Source organism: Haliaeetus albicilla, chromosome 20 (genome assembly GCF_947461875.1).
Source record: "Haliaeetus albicilla chromosome 20, bHalAlb1.1, whole genome shotgun sequence".
Classification (NCBI taxonomy): domain Eukaryota; kingdom Metazoa; phylum Chordata; class Aves; order Accipitriformes; family Accipitridae; genus Haliaeetus; species Haliaeetus albicilla.
Window position 1 is genome coordinate 14270909 of NC_091502.1, and position 18476 is coordinate 14289384.

At 37.1% G+C, this 18476-nt stretch overlaps 1 protein-coding gene across 5 annotated transcripts in view; it reads right to left on the reverse strand.

The window, feature by feature from the left end:
* Positions 1-14613: 14613 nt before the first annotated feature.
* The window catches only part of CNTN5 (contactin 5), a 672838-nt gene continuing 668975 nt past the window's right edge, over positions 14614-18476 (reverse strand). For all 5 annotated transcript variants that reach the window (XM_069808329.1, XM_069808328.1, XM_069808331.1 and 2 more), the window contains one exon: positions 14614-17554. In XM_069808329.1, coding sequence (XP_069664430.1) covers positions 17451-17554 — 104 coding nt within the window. In that variant the 3' untranslated portion in view covers positions 14614-17450. The remainder of the gene's footprint in view (positions 17555-18476) is intronic.

Sequence of the window (18476 nt, forward strand, 5' to 3'; positions counted from 1 at the left end):
GTTCCCTTAGCAACTGCCAGCTGAATAACCTTAAAATGCAGTAGGAATAAATAGAGTAACTAATATTCGCTGAACTTCTGGGGTTTGTGAAATATTCCTTTTCATAAATCTAGTAAATGGGCTTCTGCTGAATAAAGGGTGGGTTTTAAAATGATGTGTTATTATTTTGATGTGCAGTGTAATTTGTTTTCTTGGACTGGGATGTCCTGCCACTTTGCAGCTGAGTATACTGAGAAAAATTCTGAAAGCCAATTTAATTTTTTCTCCTATTTATTTGTGATTTATATTTGGTTTTTAAACAGTTCCTTATACCTGAAGCCATTCACTTCAGAGATAACTGTTTATATTACACTGATATGCTAGCTTAATTCTCTTTCCTCACTTTCTATTAATTTACATTAAAATGGTATTTATATTACTTGGAGGCCAGATCCAAAAGAAAATACCTCCATCTTTTGAAGCATGATAATTGGGACTGTGAACTATTGTTTGCTTTCCAAGCTCTTTGGACATGTAGTGAATCTTACTCTATTGTTTGCACAAAGCCCTTGTAAAATGAAACGTTCTTTTTGGTTGTCCTTTGACTCTTGTGTTACAAAAACAAATAATTATGAAACAGATCAGTTTAGGGGAGAGGTTTCCTCTGACCCCCAGACTGCTGGTTAGCTGGATGTTGCTTGGCTTTCTGCCTCCTGGAAGGGCAAGACAAAATCTGTCTGTTGCTGTGTTCTAGTTAAACGTGGCCAAGGCAATGGTTGGCATGTTTATTCCTCTCACAAAATCCTGGTAAATTCTGACTGGAGGGAAAAAAATGATCAAAATATCATGAGGCAATGCAGTAGCTGCCACTAATTAATTTTTAATATTAAACAATTTTTACAACAGAGGTGCAAGCTACAAAATGCTTGAAAAACCTTACAGGTGGAACTTGTTCAGGAATCCTTCTTGGATAGCTGAAAGACTGCTGAAAGGACAATGGTGGTACTACTGTGCTATAAAAATAATGCCAATAGTTATTATACATCAGTATGTTACATTCCCTGGGAATAGAATAAGAAGAAAAATATGATATGCTGATACTTTAGGTTGATAAAAGTTGGTCTATACCAAGCTGCTCTGAGTTCATTCTTGTGAAAGTAGGTAAGAAATGTGCAATTAGAACAGAGATGATGAGGGTACCTGTGCTTTAGTTCTTGTAGAATTTCAACCGCTGTCTCAGAAAATTCTCAGAGGACATCTGTCATGAGCAATGAGCTCTGCTTTTATGGTAGAAAGTTTTTTTTGTGGTTTTTTTTTTGTTGTTGTTTTTTTTTCTCCTGACAAATACAGCTGTTCACTACTATTTTTCCTCAGAAGTGTTGGATGACTTTTTTTAATATAAATATATACATGCACACAGTGGATCCAGATGATCAATCATCTTGAAAATAAAGACCAAAAGCATTAAAATGAACCTGAGATTGTGGCAGAACTTAGTATAGAAGTGTAAGAACCATTCAGATGTGTTGTCCGAAAGGAGGAGGGTTTCATGCCTACGTATATTGCTTTATTGATGTCTAGGTGGAATATTACAAAGCTGGGACCAGGATGAGACAGAGGCTCCTAGCCAGCTTAGAATGGAAATTGCTGTGTGAGAGGCTATCCCTGGCAGAGAAAGCTAATACTTTGATGGGTCCAGATTTCCTTAAGTGATATTAAATTGGGAGTTTCACAACAATAAGTACTAGCATTATGTTGCTGGTGGGTTTGAGTTACGTGACATGAACGTAAGCAAAAGCTGTTTTATAGAAACAGACATAAGACAGCTAATTTATTACACTCTGAAAAACCTTTCTCTTAATTAGGCTGCAAAACTCACTTCCAGTTAGAATAATTTTCAGTTATTAAATGAAAAAGCAGAATACATTCATCTATTTGAATGACAAAATTTAAAAGCCGCGTAATACTCTCTTTAGTAAAGTGTTGCTGCTGAATACCAACAGCTGCACTAACTGTGTCCATAACAATCATCTGCACTACTGATCATTAACTTCACAATGAGTAAGAGTGCTGATTTATTTAATGAACCTGCAGGTAATTGTTGTTTCCTTTACTAATTACATCAGGAAAATGAGACCTGTTAGCACTGAAATGGCTTGAAATGCTTAAGTAAACCTTTCTGAAGGGTAAAATGCCTGGCTATTTTTCTCTTACTTCCTGCCCTAAGTTTTTTTTGTTATTCCCCTGCTGTTCTAATTAGCGAGCAACCTCTTTTTCATCCCTTAAATAGTGAACTGTGGACATATCATATGCTTTAGTATTCTGGGAAATTCCTCCACATAATTAGAACGTACTGCTTATAAAAACTAGAACACTTCTGTGTTTACAAGGTAAAATTGTATAAGAAAACATTTAAAGTCAGTCTTAAATGCTGAAATTATTGAAGCTGTGTTTTCAAAAGCTTGGCCTAGCGCAGTACAGCTCTGCTGTTGCTGCTGGTGAGGCAGGTCTGTGGTGAGACCTTCTGGGCTTCTCTTTCACCTCAGAGCTCTCTCTGTATCTGGAAGTAGGGCTCTTGCAACTTTTCTTGGCTTACGCAGATTACGGGTTGTCATTACAGAGGAGAATACCCTGGCCAATTAATCTTAACTTTCTGAGAAGAGCAGGTCGTAATACTTGATTCAGAATTTCCTGCGTAGAAACCTTAACTTCTGGCTATCCCTAAGTACTTACTGGCAAGCTTCTTCTCTCTTGTGGCAAGTCCATGAGACAGCAATTGTTCTAGTGTTTATACCTGCTGTTAGAGACGTATATCTTGCTCATAATCTGTTTTTGTTTAGCTTCAGCTTCCAATCACTGAATCTTTTTATGTTCTTGCCCATTTTATCTAACATCATAAATTGCATTTCCTCTCAGGTGCCCTTGTACTTTACCTACTGAAGTGCCAATAAGGATACAACCAATTTTTACCTCATCTTTGTTCAGGTGTAAGTTACTGTGAGGGCAGGCTCCTCTGTTATCATGGCTATACCAAAAATTCATTAGGTCAAAGAGAAGTGACCTAATTGCCAGGGAGCAGGAATGACTGTGAGGTGCAATGCTTAGATAATCTGGGATATCAATTTCAGCTCCTGCTATCGCAAATACTTGACTTAATTGATTATTGGCAGAGCCTAACATCAGGACTTAATTCTTCCTGTCTAAGCTTTAGCATTGAGAGTCATGCAACAATAGCTTAATTCCCTTGTAAAAATGTGTAATGGGTAGTACACTTTATGCAGAAGGGCTTTTTCAGTGAATGCCAGCCTGTTCTGCCTAGATGATCAGAAGGCAAAAAGTCCTTGCAAAATTAGATCTGTTCATGATTTGAATTTGGTAACTTCCCAAAGATGAGGAAATTCACAAGCAAAGGGTGCAAATACAAGAGTCAGAACGTGTGTTTGAGAGGAGGGAAAATCAGTGGAATAAATTTCCAGAAGGCCTCTAAGTTCAGTTACCATCTACACTGGGGCAAACACCAGGATCCTGCTTTCTGGAGAAGCATCTCATGATAAAGTCTACATTCCCTGCTATCACTGTGCCATAGCTCCAAAGCCAAACCACAAAAAAATGTCCAAGCACTTATTTCACAACTGTGAAATACCTGATAGCAGAGAGGACGGTAGAAGCCATCTTGCCAAGGCAGAGTTTAATTACACAGGAAGCTATTCTAGCACATAATGAGGACCACCTCTTGGAAAAAGAGCACTGACCACAAAGGTCTTAGCAACCTGCTGCTGGTATTATAATTGAAACAGAGCAAGCTTCACATTAGTGATAACTTTGATGTGAAAGGACAGAATGATCTTGATGTTCTCTTGCAATTTATAAAGATTTTAAGTTGAATGAACAGTTCATCTGTTAGTCTTTTCATTTGTCCCCTGTTGTCTTTCCATGCCCTGAAAAAACAATCATTTTAATTGAGTTGTTGACTCTCACAGCTCCTTGTGCTAACCCAAGCAAACACTCGGTCACTACTCTCACCTTGCCTTGGTCTAAAACTGCTACCTTTTGCCAATGATTTTCTTAAGGACTATAATACATCTTTCTACTTCATTATATCGGGTGTCTGGAATGCAATTTAACTTTAAAAAAGGATCATTATTGAACCTAGTTTACTTTGATCTGTGAATTGACTTGACTGTAAGTTTTAAAGAGCTATATTTTTGAAAAAGTTTGTCTTTGTACTAAATTGAACTAAAATTTTTTTAACTTGAAAAGTAATTGCAGCAGAAATGAAATAAAATATTTGAATAAACATAAAGCTGTGGAATTAAAAAATTGAAAAGAATGTCTAACTACATCTAAATTAAACAACATGAAACTGACATGACTCATTTCAAGGTGTCTAACACCTAATGAGCATCAGGTTCTGAGGTGAATATTAACAACTCAGCAATACTTGTGGGAATGAATAAATGTACATTAGACTTTTAATCTAAAACTCTCAAACTGCATTACAAATAAATACTTCCTCTTTTGCAAAAGTGATACACAGAAAACTGTGTCTATTTTTAAGTAGACCATTATTTAATCAGTCAGTATTGTCTCTGGGATTCCTAAGAATAGATTATGATCCTGATACCTTGGAGTCTTACAAGGTAAAATACTGTCTTTTACACAGACTATGCTATAATCACATTTGGCTAGTTCATGGATAAAATGCTATTTTTTTCCCCAGTTTCATGACAGATTTCTGGAGGAGTGTTTTTACATTCTACTGTGACTACCTGGAAATATTTCTTTCCCCTATTCTCTGCCCTTGTGTGTGTTCTTGTGGGGAATATTACTATAACAGTTCCATCTTCTTATATGGAAACAGCTGAAGGTAAGCTCTTCTGACTCTCTCTCTACATTGAGCTGGTCACTTCACTCAAGGGGAAGAAATAACAACTTCTTCCTATGATACTCATTTAGAAATAGACAGCTATACCAACCAAGGACACCCCAGCATGAATTTCTCATAATCTTTCATAAATTTACAATCATCTCATGTGTTTTATACAGTAAATATAATTTCTATACACCTTACCTTCTCTATGTGCCACCAGAATTTGATGTTACAGAAAGAAAGCTACATGTTCAAAGGAGAGGTGGAAAGGTACAAAAAGACCACAAAATAAATCCCTGTGGAGTAAATTTCCAGGTTTCTGCCTTAAGCAGAATCATTTTTTTTCATCATCATAGGTAACTCCCTTCCCTCTCTTAAACCTCCCAGCAATAAAACAAAGCAGTAGAGCTTGAATAATTAGGAAAGAAGAGGACCTTTTTTTTTTTTTTAAATGGAAATGAACTTTCCCTGATATGTAAAACCAGAAAATGTCCTTTCAAACTGATTTTGTACCCTAGAAACCTGTTTCCTGTTACCTATGCATCAGAGGTCTTTGCACCCAATTATAGGATATATACTTAGGATCTTTGCAAGGTCAGTGTGAAAGATGCTTTAAGTATAAGACAGATAATTTAAAATTTTCTTCTGTGTGAAAAATCATCTCTGCCTAAAATGGGTTCATTGTTACTTAGGATTGGGCCTTGAAAACTTTACAAAGCTCAGTGATATTTCCTTTGAAATAGAACTATTTTTCAAGCTAATAATACAATGCAGTGATACACAAATCACAGCTTATTTTACATATTGTCTTGAATTTTTCACTTTTCCAGTAGAATTGTCTCTCTATACCTGGAGTGCACTTATGATAGGTATTCTTATAAACGATGCTGAGTATATTGCCTTATAAATTTTGTCACATTCAGCAAAATCATTAATATTTTACAAGGATTATACCATTAAAAACATACTTTGTTGGAATGAAAAGGTTATGAAAATGAAATGTCACACACTATGATTTTGCCTTAAAGATCCTGGTCGTTTACACAGCATTCTAGAGTGGTAGTATAAAAGAGAACAGTCTTTCTTTTTGATAGGTTTCATTCAGGAGCCAGAGTTTCACATTTCATGCAGCATGTTATGTATGGAAATCATTTGGAAAAGGTCACCATCTATCCTAGTCACTTCTTGCTTAATTAGGCACTGTAATATCATTCATTAAGCAATGCTGGTTTAAAGGAATTCAAGGAAAGATAGGAAATCCTAACGACAACGTCAAATGATATTTATTTTGGTACATCAGACATGTGCACATGCCTACATGTGTGCTTGACAATGAATGTGAATTGTATATAGAACCACTACATCACATAAAAAGAGGTTTTAAACTCCCACTTCTTTGCTGCTGTAGTATATGGGGGAAGCCTTGGGCTGAAATACAGACACTACAAAACTGAATGGAAAAGTCCTTTTAGCTAGACTATAATTTAGGTGAATGAGTAAAATTGTAGAATCAATTTTAAACTTAAACCTGGCCCAAACTTTTTTTGTAGTTTCAGCTCTTTAAAATATGCTAAAGTTTCAAATGTCATGAATGCCTTTGTGCATTTAAGGGAAAGGCTTTTTTATTCAGTGGCTGCTTTTCACTGTTTTGGACACTTATGAATGTTGGCAAAGTGAGAGGTAGTGTAACATATCTCTCTCTTGCATGTCTGCATAATGTAAATGTGAATATATTTAGGTTGCACATGGGCCATTCTGAGATATTCTGAGTGGACAGTCAGGGAAGCTGCTGTTCAAGCAACATACCTGAAACTATTTCCCAGGGTTGTGATGAAGGTAAAACTTCCTAAGATATTATGAATTATGAAAATCGAACCCTTCAAAACAGGTTAAATATTCACAAGCCTTTGAAGTCCACCTCCACAGTGTACTTTAGGGTGGGTTAGGCATTTTTATTCCCAAAGCAGGTCATGCAAGGCTATGCAGGAGCTATGCAGCTAAAATGGAAGCAGCTGCTCCTCAGCAGTTGCTCAGGTTAGACCTGTTACTGAGGGTCAGAATGAAGGCCAGGGTTTTGTCTTCAGTCAGTTCAGAATTACTGGCGGGTGAAGAAGTCTTCACCCTTCAGGCATGGAAGAGACCATGAACATAGGGAGCATCTCGTTCCTATGATCAACATTTCAGAGTGAGATGTACAGGCAAGGGAAGGAGAGCTGGCAGGCAGGATCCCGTAGGAATCCAGTGTGTCTTCCATTAACATTTAATAACGGAAGAATGGCCAAGAAACATTTCAAATTCACCAGACAGATAGGAAATTTAACTTAATTCCTTCTTTGCTGGAACTTTTTTTTCAGCTAATATTATGCGGTTTCTGAGATTTAAAATTATGTGCTTTGGAAGCATGGGGGTTTTTAAGTTTCTTTTATTATACTTTCCTGCATTCATTTGTCACTCTTGTTTCCACCATATTTCTGATCAGTGAGATCCCAGTTTCCTGTCTGGGTTCCTTGAATTGACAATTTGCATTTATACTTAGATGCTGCTGTGTAGATAACCCAGTTTCTGAAAACACTGAATGCAACATTTTTATTTATATAGGGTGCTTCCTCTGAATGATAGCTCAGTGCCTGTCCTTAGGAGCTCAAGGAACAGTTCAAACACTTTTTTTTTTTTTTTTAGCTCTTCTGCATCTATGCTAGTTTAAGAGGTTATTTCCCTCCCTCCTGGTTTTCATTGTGCCTCTGGAAGCTGTGCCTCCTTTAAATTTATAGGGTAAGTTGAACATATGAGTTCCTTGTTTTTCCTAATCAGTTAATTCAAGATTTTCATATTAACATGCAGAATTTAACTAGAATTTATTTGCAGCTTCAACTCTTTTGGGCTGAAGTGAACCCATACAGAAGCAAGATGGAAGAAACACTCAATGCAGCTCAGTTAACCCAGTCTGAGATGGTGACCCAAGATCCTGCAGTCCAGGAGGAGCTTTGCCCACAGTTCAGTCAATTCTGTAACAGGCACGGCAGCCTTCTGAAAAGCCTCCCAGATTTACTTTGTCTCTGAAAGGGATTTTGTCTGATATTGAACAAGCTAATATGTTAAAAATGTGGCCCAATATGCTAAAGAGTAGTTCTAATTGGAACTGAGGCTAAAGAACTAAAAAGAGTAACTGAATTGCCCATTTTTCAAGTGTAGATATTCTGTGCTCTGTTAGTAGTGTTCCAAATTACCTCAAGTGTGTTCAAAATACCATCTAGTTTTTAATCCAGGGGATCATCTGATGTATTTCATTTCTGGATGTCTCTACAGCCCAGTTAGCTGAAGTATGCAATGGCTTTAAAAATTTCCAGAGTAGAGCACACAGCCTCTGAAGTCACTAGGTTGCTTAACTGTGAGTCAGCAACAGCTTTACTAAGGTTAGTTTAGCTCAGCTATAACGCTTGGAGCATATGGGACCACTAAAAATAAATTTGTTTTTTTTTAATGGAATGAGCCAAACATACGTTTTATGTGAAAACACCCACAACAGTTTGAAAAATATGATTCATTTTCTTATAAACAGAAATGTAAAAGTTTAAAATGAAAATGTCAGTGATCAGATCTAGAAAGATGTCTTCCTATTTAAATAAGCTGCAAGTCCAATGCAAAGCACACCAAGACTTGTATCAATCCTTAAAAAGTGCTAGTGAGAGCTGAATGCCAAATAGCTTCCCAGGTGGCACGTTATGCTAATCACTATGGCAATCAGTTATTTATCATTCTTGCAGACATGTATTTTCCATTTATGCTAACAGGGTGGTTGATTGGATTTTGTTCATTAAATGAGCAGAGTCAAAACTGGTCTTATAAACTGCTGTTCAAGTTAATTAGTGAGTATGTGTGTACGCAGAAGCAGAAAACTAAGTTTTAAAATTATAACCTACATCAATCAGGCATCTTTTCTGCATTATACAAAAATCATCCCACTTAGTGTGTTCAGCATAAAGGAAAAAGTAAAAATGCTGCATTTTCATTTCCCCCATTCTCTGATGGTCTGGCAGTAAATGTGATGTTGTTACTCATAAAAGAGTAAGAACAGATATTTGCTTTTGCTTTGCTGTCTTACCTAACACTCTCCCAGGTTCTGTGTCTAGCTTAAGAAACAGTGCAAGGATAGGAAGATCCTTAGTAATGTTTTGTGTTCATTCTTTTGCAGTCTTTAGTTGATTAGTTATTAGCAGGTAACAAAGATGGCCTGCAAGCACTACCATGAGGTTACAACCTAAACAGTAATAATTAAAACAATAACAGTAACGATTTAAAGGCAATCAGTGGTGGAAATGCTGGACTTTGATTCTGGAGATCCAGTTTCAGCTCTGTCCTGGTTTCCCCTGGGATAGAGTTTATTTCCTTTCTAGTAGCTGGTATAGTGTTATGTTTTGGATTCAGTATGAGAAGAATGTTGATACACACATAGGTTTTCAGTTGTTGCTAAGTGGTGTTTAGACTAAGTCAAGGATTTTTCAGCTTCTCATGCCCAGCCAGCAAGAAGGCTGGAGGGGCACAAGAAGTTGGGAGGGGACACAGCCAGGGCAGCTGACCCAAACTGGCCAATGGTGTATTCCATACCATGGGACGTCATGCCCAGTATATAAACTGGGGGAGTTGGCCTGGGGAGGGTTGCTGCTCGGGAACTAACTGGGCATTGGTCAGCAGGTGGTGAGCAATTACATTGTGCATCACTAGTTTTGTATATTCAATTCTTTTATTATTATTATTATTGTTATTATCATCATCATCATCATTATTATTTTCTTAGTTTCTGTCCTATTAAACTGTCTTTATCTCAACCCACAAGTTTTACTTTTTTTTGATTCTCTCTCCCATCCCACTCGGTGGGGGCAGTGAGCAAGCAGCTGCGTGTTGCTAGGCTGCTGGCTGGGGTTAAACCACAAGAAACTCCTACATTTTATGTCCATGTGGGAGGGGTGGTTTCATTATCCTGGGTACGTTCACAAGTTTCCCATGCATGCTTGTGAATGACCCTTTGTAAAACAGAGGCAGACGTGTTTTTTCTTCTGTCTACTGCAAGTGATTTAAAGATCCAGGTTGGGATTTCACAAATCTCAAACACCTTTTCTTTCTAACTTGTATCACATGCCTAGGAGTAGATTTGATAGCTCTGGCTCTGGGAATAGGGGGTATTCTGAAACAGCATCTTTTCGATATTAGAGCTTTCTTTGTGAATAGTTCAATATTCATCGGACAGAAAAAGTAAGATCTTTAACTTTGAATTTAAAGCACTTGGGTTCCACAGTTTCCAAACAGGAAGAAGACGAGGTTTGGGAGTCAGTCTTTCACAGACCTTTTTAGTGCTTTGTCTGTTGCACAGGAGAGAAAAATGGGAGAGAAATTTGGGGTGTGATAGCTTCTTATCCATTGCCCACTTGACTCCAAACCAAGGAGTCCTAGCCCTTTTAGCCTCTCCCCAGGTGGCAGATGTTCTAGATGATACCTTTGATCACTTTAGTTGTCTTTCTCGTCACTATTTCTATTATGTCCTTTTTTGAGCTGTGGAGACCTCAAGTGCACACAGTACCAGTACTGTGATAAAACCAAAGATTTTTCTTGCAGAAAAGTGTTGTTTCCTCTCACTTTCAATAACCTTCCTGATGATACCCAACTTTTACATTGTAGCAGCTGCTATATGGTGAGCCATGAGTTTCTGACTCCCTTTGAGATTATTCCAAGTCCCCTTTCCTGAGTTTCACCTGTCAGTTCCACACTCAGCATGAGGTTAGAGCAGTTTAGATTTTCTTCACCTCACATGTATTGGCATTGAAACACACTTGCTGCCTTTTTCCTCCCTCACTCTCTTTTGTGCAGTTCTTCTGGAGTGCTTCAACATTATCTACCATTTAATTACCTGAAAGGGCTTAGTATCACCATAATTTTGAGATTTAGATGTTCAAAGGGCATATAAGGTAGCCAGATGTCTCTCACCTTACTTCTGAGCTCTGTAAAACTGGCAGCATCAGCCACAAAACAGACAGAAAGCTTGTTGGTCCCTTTTCCTGGCTGGTCTTCCTCCCCTATAGCATCTTGCCAACAGCCTCGTGAAAAGTTGTTACAGCACTACAGATCCTACTCTACTGAAATTCAACAAATTAAGGTGGGAGTGGGGATGCAGGGGAACAGACCTCCCACCCCACCACATCATCTGGATGGAGAAGCTTATGTGAGTCACATAGTTTCATTTTGGGTTTGGCTTCTTTGCTAGTCAATACAAGAAGACCTACTGGCTTTTGAGGCTTTTTTCCCCCATATTTTTCTCACCTTTTTCAGATGTTTACAGTATCTTAACAGCTGTACTTTTTTACTAGAAGTAAAAAAGAGTTCAGCAGTCATTTAAGAACAGAAATGTTTCACCACCTCACTGTAGTTCATGAAGGTAAATATTTTCTTGGTGGAGGGAAGAGTTGTGGGAGTAGCTATGCCTTGAGCAAACAGGGTATGTTTGCCAATTTGCTGTCACACCAAGGTTTAAGGTGCTGCAGATCTCTTGTGCTGAAGGACTTGCAGTGTTGTAGCTCTTAGTAAATCAGAAATTTTCAAGAAATGTTTTGGTCTAATAAAAAATGATCCAAAAGGAAAGACTCTACCATTCTGCAAAGCAAACTTGAAGAGATCCAGGAATATTCAAGCCATTTATGACCTAGAAATCTGATGAAATTTTTGCCACTTCGAGCCTGTTTCTCATGCTTCAATAATACACTCAGTCAGCAATGTGCCAGCTTTATCTCCTGCACTTAATGGCCAAAGCTTTTGTGAAGAGTATTAAAGACTGATACTTTTTTTTGTGGGTACTCTGGGTACTCAAATGCTTTTTTTTATGAGAAATTTGTAGTGATGAAATTCTCTTTACTTCCCATTCAAAAGCTGTGGGATTAGCTTCTATTCCCCTGAGAAAGTCAAAACAGATAGCAACCCAATACAGTGAAAGCTTAGCTTAGTTTTTTGGGTAATATCTAGTGCAATCATTCTCAGATGAGGAAAAATCCTTCCTCTGCTGTATATTTGGAAGGGAAAAGGCTTACCCTTTCAGATAGTTTGTTGGAAGGCAAACACTGCTAGGTCAAGAGGCTGGGTGAACTCCAGGTCATCCTTGTGGGGAATTGTGCCCATGGATTTCCTCCTCCTTTTGGCTCTCCTCTCCCCCCACTCCATACACATACGTACCCTTTTGCACTTTGTCGCAGGACAGGGCAGGGGCAGGAAGAAGGGGCTGCCCAGGGACTTGCAGAGCAGGGTGATGTGCTACTTTTTCATCTCTGTAACTGGGGCAGGAGAGACACTCAGTGTACCATGGGTGATTTGGGTTTTCCTAGTAGGACTTAAAATAAATGTAGTATAATGAGAAAACATCAACAATTTGCTTTTCAGTCTTGTCCACGTTAGAAAAGAACTAATACCAGGCTTATGCATTACTTCTCCTGATCATCGGACAGCCCATGTAATATAATCTAGTGGTTCACAGCAGAGTGGGCATTCAGTGTTTTCACCTAAAGCACATGTGAACCTTCTTAATTTGAACAAACATATGTATAAAATGTCATCACCTAGAATGACTCTCTCCAAAACAATGATAGTTTTGTGTGTATATATTACTCAAGAATAAGGGATTGAATTATACAAAACTAAGCAATTGAATTGAGGCTTCTTTTCTAAGTCAGTCAGTCGCTCCACATGGTGAAGGTTTAAAGGAATATCAGAAAGACTACCCTATTTTACTATCCCATCTAAAAAAGTCCCCAACATAAGAGATGGTGTCATTATGAAATGGAAATGCTTGCTCAGCCAGGCATCAGAGCAAGGCAGCTTAGAGTAAAATTGTACTTTCTAAAGCTTTGACCCAGATATGCTTCAAATACATTCAGTATCTTTTTATTCACGTTTTCTGTTACTGAAAGTAAATTGAGGCATTTTCCCCTCTTATTTTCTGTATGAAAATCAAAATATGCTGAATACCTTTATTTGTGATTAACACATATAGTGCCTGACTTTGTTATTCATCTTGATAACTGTATCTTTCAGGAAGACTCTGATGTTTTTATTCTCTATTTTTTTAGAATTGATGATTTTGAGTTTAAAAGTGGGGAAAAAAAAAAAAACAACCCAGCCAAAAGGAGGGTATTTTCCTCTAGCCAGACATACCTATTTCATCATAGTAAAAGATGAACCAGGAGGCATCACAGATTTCTTTATCAGTTTGATGACTAGGTAGGTTTCTTATACAAGCTGGGGTGCTTAGTTAGTAATCTGGCAGCAGAAAAGGAGCACAGGAAGGAAGAATATCTGCACATCTAAACATCTGTGCCAGTTTGCTTAAGCAGCTGACCCCTCTAATAAATACTGTGAATGTTGAAATTGTTGTGTACAGTTTTCCATAGATTTTTCTTCTAGGCTTGCGAGTCTTTAATATATATACACTATCATTATCTTGTTTAAAGTATTGAAAAGATGTACTACAATAAAGACAAAGTCAGTGCTCAGGTCTCTCTTTACTGGAATTAAGAGAATAGTCTTAGAGCAAACTCGGGACCTGTATTTTTGGAAGCAGCCTGTGCATCGGCATGCTTAGGGAGGCTGTTTGTAATAGCCTAAAGTCAACTAACCTATTGTAATAAAATGCTGTTCATTTTCTTTTATCCCTGACATTGTTTTACTCAAAAGCATAGGAAGTAATTAAGAAGGAAAATGTCTTTCATCTTCAGAGGAACTGGGATGATGGCCATAAAAGGGCAAGAGTGGGTTGCAGTTTGGTAGAAGTTCTGATAGGATATGGATTTTCAATATGCACAGTTCTCCATGTCAGCAAAAACAGGTCATTACAGTTTTCTGTGACATTCATAACTAATTTAATGGAAGTCTTGATATAATATGCTATTTAAGCCCTACCCATTTTGTAATTGAAGTCTCAGTTGAAATGGTGACTGTGGCAATCTATTTTTATTTCCTAAATGGGCTTTTTGACTTCGTACTGTGTTGCAAAGTCATTTACCCCTATAGATATGCATTTCATAAAGAAGTGATGGGGCATTATTAAAAACTCAAATAAAACTATCAAAAAAGAAAATATTTGCTGTAATTGGGTCATCCATTATTACGTTTTTTCCTCCAAAAGGGTATGTGTATTTTTGAAAGCTTTTTTGTTATGATTTATCACACGAAGTATTTCAAATATAAGACAAAGCAACTAAACTTTTCACTTGATCATGAAATAGCCATGCTGTGCTTTTGTGCCCGCACAGCCATGGGGTATCAGTGACACTTGAAAGAATGTTATACATGCCACAGAAGTCCCAGAATCTATATAATACTTCAGTATATAGAGGATTGCCCTTGGTGGTTTCCTTATAAAGCACTTCTTTTCATGATTTTTTTTTTCTTTTTTAAATGCAGAGAGCTTTTATCTCTGAAACTAATTTGCAGACTTATTTTGAAATTTTGTTAGGTATAGTTTCATATTGAGAGTTTCAGCCTTCTTGCACCTTTCAGTTATTTAATTATAAAAGTAGTATCTACCCAGGGAAACCAACACATATGTGAACTTAGAATGATGCCAAAAATTATTTGATTTTTAATGGCTGCATTGTCCACATTCACTGTTGCAGATTCATCATTTTCTTCTTGAAAGTCATGTAATTAAAAGGTTGCTGCTGGAATCCAAAATGTTTGTGTCACCCTGTCCCGTATGAATATAATTCAGGAGCTGACAGGAGATAAGATAAAAGTCAATAAAAAGAGAATTATTTATTAAAAAGGTCTAATGTTACAAGAACAGTACACAGGAACTATTATATTACTGTGTCTTCCACATCGTATATACCATTATATATAGCATATATACAGATTGTATACAATATATCTAACATTTTGATATGGGCTGTGACAGTATCTTTCTTTTGGTCTGCAAAACAAAGTTTTTCTCTATTTTTTTCCTAACAGATCTTGTGGCATTATACAAAAATACAGTCTCCTCAGTGACGCTGGACTGCACTATTACAATCTTTTACATGAAAAAGGACAGAGCTTTCCTTTGCAACTAAAAAATAGTATGTCATGATAAGGAAACATCTTCTTCTACAAAGTAACAAATAGGTAATACGTAGGTACTTAAACATTTAAAACATGTTTATTAATATATTTAAGATGCAAAATACATATTCTGTTCATGTTGAATATAAAACATACCCCTTTTTGTCCCTGCAATACAACAACATTACCTGATGGTATGTTCAGTATTTCTATCTGTATCTTGATACTAGAGATCGAGATATATCTAGATGCAGCTCTATCTCCTTATCAGACTTTCATTCTTCTTATAAAGCATAGCCATTTATTGTATTCAGAAAGTTGTTTAACCAACACGCCACCAGCAGTGACTGTAGCCTTTTTGAATACTCTGAAATAAACTGCATTGGCAAGTAACTGTATAAAAAATAGAGGAAATTATGCTTAACTAATTTATAAAATAGCCATTTTGCTTTTTGGTTCATCACTTGATTCTTGTTTATTTTAACCTTTTGAAAAATGATGGTTTACTAATGCAAGTTCTCTGCACAGTAGCAATGCTGCTGTATCACAAATGACAGCAGGTAGTTATTTTCTGTGAGTTTGCTCTATCAGCAAGGTTCATTCCACCTTCCTTTCTTTGATCTCGAAGGCTTTTCCAGACGCAGAGATATAGGTCTCCTTCTGTATGTATCTACAGTCTATGCTCGGCTAGATATCCTGCCTTTGTTTTCCCAGCAACATGGTGACTAAGTAAATTTAAAACCTATTTTGTAGAAAATTATTTAAAATATTAGTGGGTCATAAAGAATTGAGTTGAACCATCTCTGAAAAATTTTACTGGTAAAATATTCAAGAGAAAAAATAACTTAGTCATCAGTCAGCTTTTTACCTTCCAAGCACTTGATTTGTGTTGTGCTTTCTTGGCTTCTATTTTAAAGCTGTGAAGAAAGGGCACAGTTAGAGAGTACTAGCTAAATGCCAAGTAGTATTTTACTAGTAAACTGGTGAAATAATAGCAGTTTGGACCTAGAACCCATAAACCAAAATAGATTTGCATGAAAACTTTTAGAGGGATGGACAGCTAGAACAGCTACTCTATTAGGACTTGCCCGTTAAACTCTTTTGACTTCATTTTTCCCAGGCAAGGGAATGTACATCCTAGGTGCAATTCCTAGACATATGGTAGTAAAACACCTTCCCTCATAATACTGTGCACACCATAATTGTACAAACACGCACACCATATACTGTGGGGATCATCTTGATTCAGATGCCAATATGTGGAAAGGCCTTCCACTGTAGAAAAATTGTCCAAACTGTCTATTGAGTGAAAAATTGGTACAGCAGAAAGTGGGCATTAAAATTGATAGAACACAGTCCCTACAAGAATAATCTCTAGCGAGCTATAGAAATAGAGCCAATTAGCTAAATAACTGGAATGATGCTCAGTAGCACTTACTTATACAAGAATTTTTTTTTCAAATACAGCATTCTGCAAAGTATATCCTACTGGAGTCTGTATATATGTGAATGATTACATTCCAAAAAATGTTAATATTGTCTCCATAATATGCTTTCATATACACTTCAACTTGATTACCAAATATACAAAGCACAGAATCTTACTAAAAAATGGACCCAGAGGAAAAAAAAAAGTTACAACTGAGATGTGACTGGAAAAAGTATGTTTATCTCCTTGCATTGCTTTATTTGTCCACTTAGCAGCCTAATGTATAACATGTTTAAATGCCCAGTGGAGATTTCATTGTCATATGCATTAGGAATTGATTTTTTATTTGCTATTGAAAATAAACACTTGATTCATTTGACATTAAATCATGTGGTATTTGACAAAAACCAAACTTGCTTCCCTTTAATTTTGTGTTTATTTTCCGTTTACCTTACAATAAAATAAATGGCTTTTCTGCTCCATTTTGCCACTTTCTGAGTGTGCTGTCTAGTATTTTATTGACAATTCTTTTTGTTAATTAAATACATATTCATACATTTTCAGAACAAATTCTCTATACTTTTGCAGTGGGCTGTGTATCTAAACTATATTTTTCTCTCTTGTCAGTAGGAACAGCCAGCCATAGGGGATGCAAAAAATGACAAAGCTGTATCAAACTTTGTTCTATATTTAAAAAAGGATTTTTTTCCAAACGAAACAGATGTACTGTACTAGACACCACTGTATAAACACCTAATGATACATGACTGGGGTCACCAAAATCGAACATTTTAAAAAAGCAAAGTACGTTCGACAGAAATTACCTTTGCTTACAAAAGCTTATTACATACAATCTGCATATTTTGGGGCCAAGAAATGTCCCCTCCCCAGAGGACTTTTACAAGTAAAGAAGAGAAAAAAACCTGATGAATTATTGACTGTGTCTCCAACACTCCTCTAAGAAGTGCACCACAGGCATTTCTATGGGTCTTTAAGCATTAGCTTGGGTTTCCAGTTTCTCCACGGACATAAAACTCCATCCCTTGGTGTCATCAAGCTAAAGCAAACATATAACAACAACAACAAAGTCTGCAGTCTTCACCATGAGGTTGAAGGAACCACCAGTGCCAAAAGCAATGTTACAGAGGACGAGGAAGTAGACAGCATGTGTAAGGTGGACTGAGCACTTGTTACTTTCCCTCCTGAAATGAAAAACAAAGTAATTAAGGAACAAATGATGCAAAAGGTTCTCAGTACATTTAGGTACTAGATTTTGCCCCAAACTTGTATTCTGTTACGCTCAGCAAAAGCCTAACTTTTAGGCAATGGATTACCTTATGAGAACTCCTTTCACAAAATAGGTTCCTTATGCAGACATAAGGAAATTGGGGGTTTTATGATGATATCTACAGCAACTTACATGCTGAATTCTCATATTCAGTCTGCAAATGAATAGGAAATTCCAAAAGGCTATGTGGTTTTATACCTTAATCCTCAAAAAGTATTGGGATGCAGAAGATGCCCTGAGTCACAATCGCAGTGTTCTTCCTGGTACAAGGAATGAAAGCTAGCCCTTGATCTTGATGGCTGTCCGGAGGAAAAAGTGGTCTTTTGCCCAGTAGCCCAGTGATGCTTTTAGACCACTGCAGTCCCTTAAAAAGCCATGCTAAGGGGCAATGTGCTATGGGCTGGTGCTGGCAACAGGTCACAGGATGGGAAGGGAACCAGACTGGGTTTCTTTGGAACACAGTTGTCCTAAGTGGAACTGATCTGTTGTGCATAGTCTAATAAAAAATATCAGGTTAGAGGGAATGAAAGACTTTGTGGCCTAGAGTTATGGGTCAAAAGACACATGAAACAAATATTCCATGGTGTCTTCTTCATTCTGATAATAGCACTGTAGTTTGTGACTGGACTAGAGCCGAAATTTTAGGTCCAGATTGAAGTTTCAGACTCACACCTTTTGGACAGTACTCCTTAAGGACTAAAAAGCCAATGTTTAGTAGAATCTTGAAGCGTTAGCAGGAAGTTAGAGTTAAGATGCCTCGTTGTGTTTAGGCAAAAGACACTGTTATTTTCTGACTGTTCTTGCCACTAATCCTTCCATCCCTTTCTTACCTGTGT